The sequence below is a fragment of the Zingiber officinale genome, chromosome 2A (assembly GCF_018446385.1).
Source record: "Zingiber officinale cultivar Zhangliang chromosome 2A, Zo_v1.1, whole genome shotgun sequence".
NCBI lineage: Eukaryota > Viridiplantae > Streptophyta > Magnoliopsida > Zingiberales > Zingiberaceae > Zingiber > Zingiber officinale.
In genome coordinates, this window is record NC_055988.1 from 89,750,196 (window position 1) to 89,764,010 (window position 13,815).

The 13,815-nt window shown below is 44.8% G+C and overlaps 1 protein-coding gene across 1 annotated transcript; it reads right to left on the reverse strand.

Moving 5' to 3' along the window:
• Positions 1 to 337: 337 nt before the first annotated feature.
• Positions 338 to 811, reverse strand: LOC122043794. Its single transcript, XM_042604370.1, has 2 exons — positions 645 to 811; positions 338 to 575 (listed from the first exon to the last, which is right to left on the reverse strand). Exons 1-2 carry the CDS (start codon positions 809 to 811, stop codon positions 338 to 340), a joined length of 405 nt encoding a protein of 134 aa, XP_042460304.1.
• Positions 812 to 13,815: the final 13,004 nt, after the last annotated feature.

Genomic DNA, 13,815 nt, shown 5'->3' on the forward strand with positions numbered 1-13,815 from the left:
CGGAACTTTGAAACCCTTGGGTTCTTTTTTACTTATCCTACAACCAGAGTACAAGGCAATCGGGGTATAATGATTGACTACTACATGAGTGCACCTCTTATCCGGCTCGGTAGGGCTGGAGATGATTTGCGCTTCATGGTCGTTCTAGTCATTTCCCATCCTCATCCTCCAAGTAGTAAGCACCCGAGCAGAGCTTTCCCATGACCTTAAAAGGCCCGCCTCAAGGGGCTTCTAGCTTCGAGACGTCACCGACCGGCTTTACTTTCTTCCACACCAAGTCGCCGACCTGAAACGATCTTGGAATCATCCTTCGATTGTAGTTCTGCCTCATCCTTCACTAGTAGGCCATCAGCCGTACTGTCGCTTTGGCGCACACCTCTTCCACCAAGTCCAGCTCCAAGAGCCTTCGCTCGGCGTTGTCCTCGTTGTAGTATTGTATCCAATCGGATTCAAAGCCGACCTCGACGGGGACGACCGCTTCTCCGCCATACACCAGGTGGAAAGGAGTTGCCCCGGTCCCTTCCTTGGGAGTCGTATGAATCACCCACAGTACACTGGGGAGCTCATCGACCCAGCTGCCTCCCATATGGTCGAACCGAGCACGTAGGATCCACAAGATCTCCCGATTGACGACTTCAGCCTACCTGTTGCTGTAAAGGTATGCTACAGAGGTGAAAGCTTGCTGGATGCCGTATCCCTCACACCATTCCCTGAGTCTCTGCCCGGCGAACTGTCTTCTGTTGTCAGAGACAAGACGGCGCGGGATGCCGAACCGGCAGACGATATGTTGCCAAATGAACATCATGACCATCTGCTCGGTAATTTTTACCGCCAGCTCAGCTTTTACCCATTTGGAGAAATAATCCACCGCGGCGAGCAGGAACTTCCGCTAACCTGTTGTCATGGGGAATGATCCGACAATGTCCATGCCCCACTGGTCGAACGGGCAAGAGACCATGGATGCCTTCATCTCCTCGGTCGGCCGGTGTGAGAGGCTATGATACTTCTGGCAAGACAGACAAGTGGCCAGTATCTGGGCGGTATCCTCTTGGAGGGTTGACCAGAAGTATCTACCCAATAAGATCTTTCTGGCCAGTGAGCGGCCGCCCGAATGCCCTCCGCATGACCCTTGATGGACCTCCTGCAGTATGTAATCGACGTCCTCCGCTCCGACACATTTAAGCAGAGGCCTAGAGAAGGCCTTCTTGTAGATTTGATCCCTGATCAGGGTAAATCGACCATCTCTTCTCCTTAATGTGTGAGCCTCCTCCTGATCAGACGGTGCAGCTTCTAACCGCAAGAATTCCACTAGAGTCGTTCTCCAATCACTGGGAAAGGAGAGTCCCTCCATTCGGTTGACATGAGCCACTAAAGATACCTGCTCGATCGGCTGTGGTATGACGATCGACGATAGTGAGCTGGCTAGTTTGGCCAGCTCGTCGCAGCTTGGTTCTCCGATCAAGGGACTTTATGTATGATGACCTCCCGGAAGTTGACTTTTAATTTTTCGAAAGCTTCGACGTAGAGCTTGAGTCATGCATTACTTATCTCGAATGTCCCGGTTAGCTGCTGAGAGGCTAATTGAGAGTCCGAGTGGATAAAGATCCTGATGGCTCCAACGTGCCGAGCGGCTTGAAGGCCGGCTATCAGCGCCTCGTATTCGGCTTCATTGTTTGTTGCCCTATAGTCCAGCCGAATGGACAGCTGCATCCGCTCCCCCTGGGGGGAGATGAGTAATATACTGACCCCACTCCCTTGCCGAGTAGATGAACCATCCATATATATCTTCCAAATGACTTTGGGCTCAAGATTGTGTACCTCAGTGATGAAATCCGCCAAGCACTGCGCCTTGATGGTCGTTTAGGGCTGGTATTGAATGTCGAACTCGCTGAGCTCCATAGTCCATTTGATTAGCCGTCTAGATGCTTCTGGATTCAACAACACCCTCCCCAAGGGACTATTGGTCATTACGATGATGGAGTGGCCGAGGAAGTACGAGCGAAGCCTCTGAGTAATGAGTACCAATACGTAAGCTAACTTCTCAAGACCGATGTAGCGGGATTTAACGTCTTTCAATATATGACTTAAGAAGTACACTGGTTGTTCCTCATCGTTCGGCCTAACTAGTAGCGAGCCGACCGCATGCTCGGTCGAGGATAAATAAATTCTGAGTGGCTCGCCGACAGTTGGCTTAGACAATACAAGCAATGAATTGAGGTACTCCTTCAATTCTTCAAACGCCCCATCACACTCCTCGTCCTATTGAAATTTGGTGGCTCGACGTAATATCTTAAAAAACGACAAGCTCCGATCGGATGCCTTGGAGATGAATCGAGATAGTGCTGTTATCTGACCGGTGAGACACTGGACTTCCTTCAGATTTCTAGGAGGCGGCATGTCCTGTAGTGCCTTCACTTTGCTAGGGTTGGCCTCGATGCCCCGTTCGGTGACAATGTAGCCCAGAAATCATTTATTTTTCGCGCCGAACAGACACTTGTTTGGATTCAGCTTGATCCTGTACACCCTAAGCGTCTGACAGGTCTCCTTGATATATGCACATAAATCAGCTGCTCGGAGGGATTTGATTAATATATCGTCGACGTATGGCTCCAAGTTACGGGTGATCTGTCGTTGGAATACTTTGTTCATTAGCCTTTGATAGGTGGCTCCGGCGTTCTTCAATCCGAACAACATAACATTATAACAATATGTGCCATCAGCTGTAATAAAGTTGACCTTTTCTTGGTCTTCCAGGATGAGCGACACTTGGTGGTACCCTTGATACGCGTCCAGCATGCATATCAACTTGCACCCAACAGTAGAGTCTACCATCTAATAAATCTGAGGCAGCGGGTAGAAGTCCTTCAGACATGCCTTATTGAGGTTCCGGAAGTCGATGCAGGCTCGCCACTTGTTACCCAACTTCGAGACCAGTACTACATTCACGAGCCAGCTGGGAATTGAACATCCCACATGCGGCCGACCTCCAGCAGCTTCTCTACTTCCGCCCGAATGATCAGATTTTGCTTGGCGCTAAAGTCTCTCTTCCTTTGTTTCACCGGACGTGTGTTCGGTTGGACGTGGAGTTGATGTTGAGTGACGCTCGGGGAAATCCCGGGGAGCTCGTGTGTCGACCATGCAAACACGTCGTGGTTTTGCTGGAGACAGGCGATCAGCTCCGCCTTCTGTTCACCTTCCAGGTTGAACGCTATGAAAGTTGTTGCTTTCGCTTGGCGAGAATGGATTTGCACTTCCTCTTTCTCCTCATAAACTAGAGTAGGAGGTTTTTCAGTGATAACGCTTACCTCTAGTCTGGGAGCCTTTCGAGTGGATCTAGCCTTGGTCTTGACCATCTAAACATAGCAGCGCCGAGTGGCTAGCTGGTCGTCTCTGACTTCTCTAACCCGATCGTGTACCGGGAACTTGATCTTTTGGCAGTAAGTTGAAACTACCGCTTGAAACTCATTGAGGGCCGATCGGCCTAGGTTGACGTTGTTGGCTGAGAGGGTGTCTACCACAATGAAAGTTGTGGCTCTGGTCTTCTTGAGCGGCTCCTCTCCGAGCGATATAGCCAATTGGTTTGGTCGATCGACTGTACCTCGTTGCCAGTGAACCCATATAGTGTTAGGATCGTTCGTACTCGGCTAGAGAGGGGGGGTGTGAATAGCCGCCCCAAATCGTCGCGTTTCTTTCTACAAACTAGGGTTAGCGCAGCGGAAATAAAAACAAGAAACGAAGACAAGAAATCAAACCTCAATACACGTCGATGTAACGAGGTTCGGAGATGAAACTCCTACTCCTCGGCGTGTCCGTAAGGTGGACGAAGCCTATCAATCCGTCGATGGATGAGTCCCCGGAGAACCGGCTAATATATACTCCTTGTGGGTGGAGAAACCTCGCCACAATAACTCTTGCAACAGCAAGATAAAAGTATACAAAATACAAAGAAACACAAGACAATATGAATGTAAAACAAACACGCTTGCCTTCTCGTCGACTGGTTGAAGTAGCAACTTCACGAGACGCCTACAACAGCAGGAACCCAGTCGAAGAAGCTCACACGAAGCTTCGAACAAAGCTCAACAGCAGCAGCTCAGTAGAAAGAAGAGGAAGAAGAAGTAAGGCTCGCGGCGACCTCCTTTTATAACCTCTGAAAGCGAAGAAACACGAGAAATCTGGCGTTGTGCATGCGGCTGGTACTGAATCGATGCGTGGACCGATCGGGCTCAATAATGATCGGTCCACGACCGATCCTATTTCTAGCCTTACATTGTCTGATCGGTCCATGGACCGATCGAAACCTCTGATCGGTCCACGCACCGATCGAGAACTCTTGATCGATGCGGGACCGATCAAGCTTTATCTTGATCGGTCCCCGACCGATCAGCCCCTCTTGCGCCTCGCTCTTGTTCGGCTCGCCTGATCGGTCACCGGACCGATCGGTATCCCTCTGGATCGGTCAGTGATCGATCGGTCACCGGACCGATCAGAATATTCGAGTATCACTAGATCGATCACCGGATCGATCCGGCTCATTTTCGCCCAAACCAAGTCCAAACCAACATCCGGTCAATCTTGACCTGTTGGTACATTGCGCCTAGCATCCAGTCACTCCCTTGACCTGCTAGGACTCCCCGCTAAGTGTCCGGTCAATCCCTTTGACCCACTTAGACTTTTCTCTCCGTACCAAGTATCCGGTCACTCCTATGACCTACTTGGACTTCCCATCACCAGATGTCCGATCACCCTTGATCCATCTGGATTTTCCCTTGCCCGGCTTCACTCACCAGGACTTTCACCTAGTTTCACTCACTAGGATTTTCACCGCTTCACTCACCAGATTTCCACTTTCCAACTGCCTGGCTTCACTCACCAGGACTTTCACACTGCCTAACATCCCAGTTAGGACTTTCTCACTGCCTGGCTTCACTCACCAGGACTTTCCAACTGCCTAACATCCCAGTTAGGACTTTCCCACTGCCTGGTTTCACTCACCAGGACTTTCCACCTTGCCAAACTCCCTGTTTGGGCTTTCCCTGTGCTAAGTCTCCATACTTGGACTTTCCGCATGCCAAGCTACCTGCTTGGACTTTTCCCCGTGCCAAGTTTCCGTACTTGGACTTTTCCAGTGCCAAGTCTCCATTCTTGGACTTTTCGCGTGCCAAGCTCCCTGCTTGGACTTTTCCCGAATCAGGTCAACCAGGTCAACCTTGACCTAAGGTTGCACCTACAATCTCCCAAACACCTATTCTTGTCAAACATCAAGAATACAACTCTCTTCTCGTCAAACATCGTCAAACATCAAAACACAACTCGAGTCAGGTCAACTCGAGTCAGATTAACCAGGTCAACCTTGACCTAAGGTTGCACCAACATATAGTGGGGTCGTCATTGGCAGTAGCTCGCCTTGGTCGATCTGGAGCTGATCGAAAGCCTTCTTGAAGATTATATTCACCGAGCTCTCTATGTCAACAAAAACTCGGAGGATAGTATAGTTAGCGATTACCGCTCGGATGTTGCGGGCGTCGTCGTGCGGGACTTCTACTCCCTCGAGGTCCCGGGGCCCGAAACTGATCTCATGTCCACTTGCCTTTTCTTGGCTGCACCCCACTGCATGTATCTCCAACCGACGGGCGTACGACTTCCGGGCTCGGTTGGAGTCACCGCTGGTCGACTCACTAGCGACGATGTTTATTTCCCCCCGCGCAGCATTACTTCTATTCTCCTCCTCCCGAGCGGATGGCTTGATTCACTCGTGCGTGGCTCGGGAAGAATCAATGCTTCCCCTTTGCTGATGATGCTGCTACCGCTTGGGAGATCTTCTTGCATCTTCCCGTCGCCCGGCGGATTGATGCCTATGTCGCCGTTCTGGAGAGGGAAATCATCGATGATAGCCTCTTGGGGCTGGTCTGGCGATTGGTGTTAGACCACGACAATCACGTGTGTTGTGCGACACCGACTGGTGGAAGGAACATAACATAGGTGCCCATACCTTGCCCTTTGGTGCTTTCGATCGATCGGAAGCCATATACTGCATGGCCTGTGCTCTCGTTTCTTGGTGTCATCGGCCTTCAGCTCTTGACCCCCATGGCGGTTGGTGGCTGCTTGGCGGTCGCCGTTCGGTTGGCACCGAGGGTTCGGTTGGTGCCTCCTTCCTTCTGGCTGCCTGGGCCTCCTTCACGTTTATATACTCATTAGCCTTGCATATGGTTGTAGTCATGGGGCGGCTTCCTGATGAGCGTCCGGAAGAAGTCTCCCTTTACGAGCCCCTGGGTGAAGGCATTCATCATGGTCTCAGATGAGACCGCAGGGATATCCATAGCTACCTGATTAAATCGCTGGATATACGTCTGGAGAGCTTCACTCGGTCCTTGCTTCAAAGAGAATAAGCTGACGCTTGTCTTCTGGTAGCGTCGGCTGCTCGCAAAATTATTTAGGAAGGTCGTTCGGAAATCCTTGAAGTTTTGTATCGATCCATCTGACAGTCTCCTAAACTATCATTGTACCGAGCCGGAGAACGTGGTAAGGAAGACCCATCACTTCACCCCATCTGTGTATTGGTGAAGGGTGGTCGTATTATCGAACTTGCCCAAATGGTCGTCTGGATCGGTCGACCCGTTGTATTCTCCAATAGCCAGTGGAGCGTAGTGTCTAGTAGTATCGCTTCAGAGAACTGGCGGTTGATCCACTCGGGGGATCTGTTTTGCCTTTTCAGGCATCCCGAACGGGCGCTTCGTCCAAAGAAGATCCTCGCTCATGATTCGCTTACGCGATTTCTGAGGGCGTCTGGAACAGAGCCCGATGGAACTGTATTGGTGCGGGAGGTGCTTCTCCTTACATGCTAGTCAACCCTCTATTTTGCCCCCAGATGGAGAGTTGCTCCAGTCGGTCCTCTTGCGCCGCTCGACCCCCGGACATCGATATTGCTTACTGTGCTAGCCGATCGGATAACGCCTTTTGCTATTGTTGCTCAACTATTTTGGCTGCCCGAGCTTACACGAGCATATCGAGGTCCTCTTGAGTGAGTGTCACAGTGTGAAGTCGTCCAGCTTCTTCCATCTTCTTGGCTCGGATATAGGTGTGTTCCCACAGACGGTGTCAAATTTGATCTTGTCTGAGAATCGGGGTGATGGATGCTGGGGGGCGTGGCGCTCCTGTTGACTCTTGATGGACTCCGAGTTGAAGGAACCTGCAACCACACCAGCATCAGTGCCGACCCAGGGTGGGGTTTCCCGGCGATGGCCTTTCGACGCTCAAGTCAGTCTCCGGTGATGTATAAGCAAGGAAACAAAGAAGCAAAATAACAGTAGCTACAGTAAAGTGTGCATACCTTCGTCAAAGCTTGGAGCCCTTTATATAGGACTCCAGGGAAGTGCGTGCACGCTTCTCGAGGTATGCACACTTCTCAATGCTTCCCATGAAAAGATGTGTCAGGAAAGCGCCCCTAACACCATACCTCAATGACCCGGGCATTGTTAGGATGTATACTAAAAGCCTAGCTTTTGGTATAAATATTTATCTAGAAATATGAATCACATTGGTCAAATGTCTACATTTATGATAAATATAGTTGTTCAATTAATTTATATTGTAGATAGCATGGCGTGTGGTGTCACACATAGAGGATCATGTTATCAGTACCTTATAAATTATAAACAGTAGCTCACGACCAAGATGGAAAGGAACAAACCATTGGAAGGTCGTAGTGTAATTATGTATTAGTTTATCTTAATTATATAATTACACTAGTGCACTTAGAGTGTATTGAGTAGGACCATTAGAGGTCGTTTCTTTTATACTGACTTTATAAAGGAACAAAGACCTCAGTTATTATGGAAGTGTGTGCTCTTAATCCTAATATAATAACAAGCACATATATTTGATATTTATTTCTTTAATTTATCAATGGGTGAGATTTAGTTCGATAAATCAATAAGCCCGATAAGTTGGGAAATGATATCACTTATAGTGTGTGTTGTTGATTATAGAAGAAAACTGTGTCCTAGTGATCTAGGTTGATAATGTCCCCAAGAGGAGCTCATAAGGATTGTCATGTTAAACCCTGCAGGTGGACTCAGTCCGACATGACGATGAGGTTGAGTGGTACTACTCTTGGACTAAGATATTAATTAAGTGAGTTGTCAGTAACTCATTTAATTAGTGGGCATTCGACATCTTAAATATAGGGAGACTGACACACATAATAAGAAGGAGCCCAAAATGTAATTTGAGATTGGTGCAATAGTTCAATAATAGTTCTTTAGTGGAATGAATTATTATTGATGAAATTAAGTTGTGTGTTCGGGGCGAACACGGGAAGCTTAATTTCATCGGGAGACCAAAACCAATTTCTCTTCTCGGTCCCTATCGTAGCCTCTTGTATATAGAGATTTATACCCACCACATACCCACCTTCTGACCCATCCAATGGGGCCAACCAAGCTAACTTGGAACCCAAGCTAGGGCCGGCCAAGACCAAGTGGATGAGCCAAGTTGGTGGCCGGCCAAAGCTTGGGTCCCAAGCTTAGGTGGCCGACCACTAGAATAATAAAAAGGATTTTTTATTAAAATTATTTCTTATGTGGATATCATGGTTTTAAAAGAGAGTTTAAAAAATTAAAAATTTACTTTTATAGCTTTCTACAAAAGATTAAAAGAAGAGATTAATCTCTTTCCTTATTTGTAGATTAAAAGGATTGTTTTAATTTTTGGTAAAAACTTTCCTTATTTGTAAATCATCCACATGTTTAAAAGAGAGTTTAAAATTTGAAATCTTTCCTTATTTGTTGATTACAATGTGGATTTTAAATTTCAAGAAAACTTTCCTTTTAAACCATGTTCATGATTTAAAAGAGAGTTTAAAAAAATTAAATATTCTCTTTTATAAGTTTCTACAAAAGATTAAGAAAAGATTTGATATCTTTCCTTATTTGTAGATTAAAAGAGTTTTTAATTTTTAGAGATAACTTTCTTTTTATCCACATGTTTAAAAGAAAGATTTTAATTTCCTTTTTATAATCCACCATGAAGGGAAAAATTATTGGAGAAATTTTTATAAATTTTCAGAAGAAAATAAGGAAATTTTAATTTGTGTTTAAAATTTTATTTGCTTGGAGATTTGATTGTGGTCGGCCATGATATGTGAGAAAAGGAATTTGATTTTAATTAATTAAATTTTCTTTTTTATGGCAAAGGAATTAAGGAAATTTTTATTAAAATTTCCTTATTTGCCAAGACCAAGGATTATAAAAGAGCGGGTAGAGGTGCCTTCATAGCTAAGATCTCTATTCTATTTTTCCTCTCTTTTCTCCTTGGGTGTAGCCGGCCCCTCCTTTTCCTCTCCTCTCCTTTGTGTGGCCGAAACCTTCTCTTGGTGGAGATAGCTTTGGTGGCCGGATCTAAGAAGGAGAAGAAGGAGAGAAAAGAAGTCTCTTTTATAGCATCCCTTGGAGCATTGGTAGTGGTTGAATCTCTTCATCTTTGGAGGTGCTCTTGTTTTGGCCGAACCTTGCAAGGAGGAGAAGAAGGTGCTTTGGTAGTTTCTCATCTCAGAAGATCGTTGCCCACACAACGTCCGAGGTTAGAAGAGGAATACGGTAGAAGACCTAGAGGTTTTTGCTTGCAAAAGAAAAGGTATACTAGTATTTAATTTTTGCATCATACTAGTTTTATTTCTTTGTAAAAATACCAAATACAAGAGGCATGCGATTCTAGTTTTTCGAATTAGTTTTCGATGTTGTGTTCTTTTATTTTTCTTTTCCTTGTGATTCGATTGTTCCTTTTGGTTAACCTAGAGTTATTTAAGGAAATTAAATATTAGCTTTCCTTAAAAGGCTTTGTCTAGGCGGTGGTGGTTGCTCCCATATCCAAGAAGGCTATGTGCCTCGCCATGCAGTCCTGGAAAACAATTTTGGAAATTAATATTTAATGGAATTAATAACATAGGTAGTTTTGGATCAAACGTGTTAAGTTCCGCAGGAGATTCAAGTCTAAACCTAAAAGAACAAATAAGTTAAACTTAGGATCAAACGTGTAAAGTTCCGCAGGCGATCCAAGTTTAATTTAAAAGAACACATGGTAGCTAGGAAAAGGTTCAGACCTTTGTACAAAAAATTTTGTACAGAGGAACCGTTAGGCTTTCCGAGTAGCCACCAACAGGCATGATCCGGCAGCAAGAATGGGGGACCCCATTTAGCAGAGTCAACGCCGCGAGGAGGTCCAAAGGCAAAAGGCCAACCATAAGCTTGGCCGAGCGGATAATGAGGGCGACGACCGGCTGAAGCTTCCGAGCGGAAGCAATACACCCCGCCAGAGTCGGGGTTCCGACGCTCATGATGAACATTAGGTAAGGCCGAGCAGATGGCTTGCTCGGCCGAAGGAATAAAATATCAACACTGCGAAGTCCAGAGCACATGACCAGGAAGCTCCCGCGCGGATCAGCACATCCGACCAGCCGGACGCGAGGAAACTGCCGACCGGTCGGACGCTCGACGGGGAGTAAGAAAAGGCAAGGATAGAAACATCTTCTGAAAGCCGATGATATGCAGGATCTTAGGACATGGGCTCACTGTCCCATCAAAGACGTGCTCGTACTGTAGCAGTAAGGAGTCAGGCAAGCTCCTCTGACAAGCCCATACTGGGTATGGGCTTAGGACACGTGTGTGTGCCTCGGTGTATGTGCATCAGCCTCCTCAGAAGTCTATATAAGGCCTCCACTTCTTCAACCGGATGTACGCGAGTCTTCATCTTGCAGCCACCTTCTTCATCTATTTCTCGCCTAACTTGAGCGTTGGAGGGCCGTCGCCGGGACCCCCCCCCCCCCCCCCCCCGGCTCGGTTTTGCTGCAGGTTCACCAGAGCACTCGAGGATCCAGCAGGGAGCGCCACATCCTCAGCATTCGTTGACCCCTGGTTCGGACAGGATCAAGGCATATCTTTGACATGACAGTGGAAGCTTTCATCGTACGATCCTCTGCCTGTCCATGCCGCCAACCATACCGTCTGTCGATGGCGCGAGTTCCCACGAGGATATTGGCTGCTCCTCCTTTTGTCTGTTAGTGGGTCGAGCGGGATGGTCGATCGGCCAGCCCTTAGCCGTTCGAGTGGTCTAGCCCTTTGGCCGAGTGGAGTGACCGCTCGGCCAACATTCCACTATCAGAGTTAAAGGCCGAGTGGAGTGGCCGCTTGGCCAACATTCCACTATCAGAGTTATGTTGTGCTATGATCCTTTTTCACCGGCTTCGAGGTTTGATGTAAATTTGAGCGAGCTAGCCGCTCGACGTATGTCTTGCTTTGAGCATCGGAAGCTCGGTGCCTGGTCGAGCTGTAGTGATATCTGATCGGTACTTCTTTGTCCCGGTCGGGTGAGTGAGTTGTCCGACCAACCACCGATACATGAATGTTGACTGCTTAGACTTTGACTTCCACCGTGGCCTGAGGGGTGGACCCTTATCACCAGATCAACTACATTAGCCAACAACAATAATAATACAGAATGCTATGGTAAACCTAAACTTAGATTTATCGAGATCCGCTGGTTTAGTAAAGTCATCCGATCAACCTTGCTTGGAGTTCACTCCTCTAAGACTTCTCATTACCTAAGGTAAATTTACAACGAAAATCAAAATTTGTTGTAGATATGTAACGAATTTAGAATTCGTTGCAGATCAGTAACAAATTCAAAATTTTTCATAGATTTGCAACAAAATTATGAATTCGTTGCTAATTTGCAACAAAAATCAAAATTCGTCGCAATTTGCAATGAATTCAAAATTTATCGTAGATTTGCAACGAATTCATATTTCATCATAGATTTGTGACGAATTTTGATTTTCGTTGTAAATTTATAACAAATTTTGATTTTCATCGCAAAAATTGAATTTTCTATAGTAGGGAAGTTTGCAATGAATATATTTTTTTGGTTGCGAAATCAACGACAAATTTTGCAACGAATATCATATTTGTTACAAAATTGGCAACGAATATCATATTCGTTGCAAAATTTACAACAAATTTTTAGTTATTCGTCATAAAATTTAGGGACGACTGATTTACAACGAATTTTTTTCGTCGTAAATGCATTTTGCAACATTATTTTTTTTTTGAAATTCGTTGCAGAATTTTTCCCTAAATGATGAATTTTTTTGTAGTGCAATTCGACCATACAAGATAGATCAACGCCTTCAAGTCATATACCAAATCCGTCTTATTAAGCCTCAACCTCCAACAATCCGTGACAACTAGAATCACCATTCATTATGCACAACCAACCCTAGCAAGACAGTCTGCACCGAAGGTGACTCCTAGTTAATGGTTTGACCATAGCAGGTGTACGGCTCCGCCATTGTCTCCTCTGTCGCCCCGACTTAGTTTTGCTTTACACCAATGCATTTCTAAAACTCTCATGACTTTGACCGTATCTAAAATTTTAAAATTTAGATATTGTACGATCATTAGTAAGTTTTTATCAAAATTCATTGATAATTGTACAAACTCTAAAATCTTAAATTTTGGATATGGTGAGGCTCGGGAGGCTCCTCGAAGTGCATTGGTCCTAATTGATTATGATGTGTCTAAGATTATAAGTGAATTTTGACTAAAATTAATTGATGATCTTAAAATATTTAGATTTTAAAATTTTGAGCATAACGAGAGTTAGGAGAATGCATTTGTATTGTTTATGAGTGAATATAATAGATTTAAGTTTAATAGTGATCTATGTCAAAATTACAATAAGTTATCCAAATTTTAGAAACCTGTAACTTATTATTTAGGTTGTGACATTAAGATTTGAAGGTATGATGAGACTCAAAAGACTCGTTTAAGTTGATTTGGATATATCTAAGTTATTAGTTAACCGCTTAGATTTTGACTTCCACCGTGGCCTGAGGAGTGGGCCCTTATAACTGAATCAACTACATTAGCCAACAACAATAATAATACAAAATACTATGGTAAACCTAGACTTAGATTTACCGAGATCCGCTGGTTCAGTAAAGTCATTCGATCAACCTTGCTTGGAGTTCGCTCCTCCAAGACTTCTCATTACCTAAGGTAAATTTACAGCGAAAATCAATATTTGTTGTAGATATGTAACGAATTTAGAATTCGTTGCAGATCAGTAACAAATTCAAAATTTTTCATAGATTTGCAACAAAATTATGAATTCGTTGCTAATTTGCAACAAAAATCAAAATTCGTCGTAATTTGCAATGAATTCAAAATTTATCGCAGATTTGCAACGAATTCATATTTCATTGTAGATTTGTGACGAATTTTGATTTTCGTTACAAATTTACAACGAATTTTGATTTTCATCGCAAAAATTGAATTTTAGTAGGGAAGTTTGCAATGAATATATTTTTTTGGTTGCGAAATCAACGACAAATTTTGCAACGAATATCATATTTGTTACAAAATTTGCAATGAATATCATATTCGCTGCAAAATTTACAACGAATTTTCAGTTTTTCGTCATAAAATTTAGGAACGACTGATTTACAACAAATTTTTTTCATCGTAAATGCATTTTGCAATAATTTTTTTTTTTTTGAAATTCGTTGCAGAATTTTTCCCTAAATGATGAATTTTTTTGTAGTGTAATTCGATCATACAAGATAGATCAACGTCTTCAAGTCATATACCAAATCCGTCTTATTCAGCCTCAACCTCCAACAATCCGTGACAACTAGAATCACCATTCATTATGCACAACCAACTCTAGCAAGCCAGTCACCGAAGGTGACTCCTAGTTAATGGTTTGACCATAGCAGGTGTACGGCTCCGACTTAGCTTTCCTTTACACCAATGCATTTCT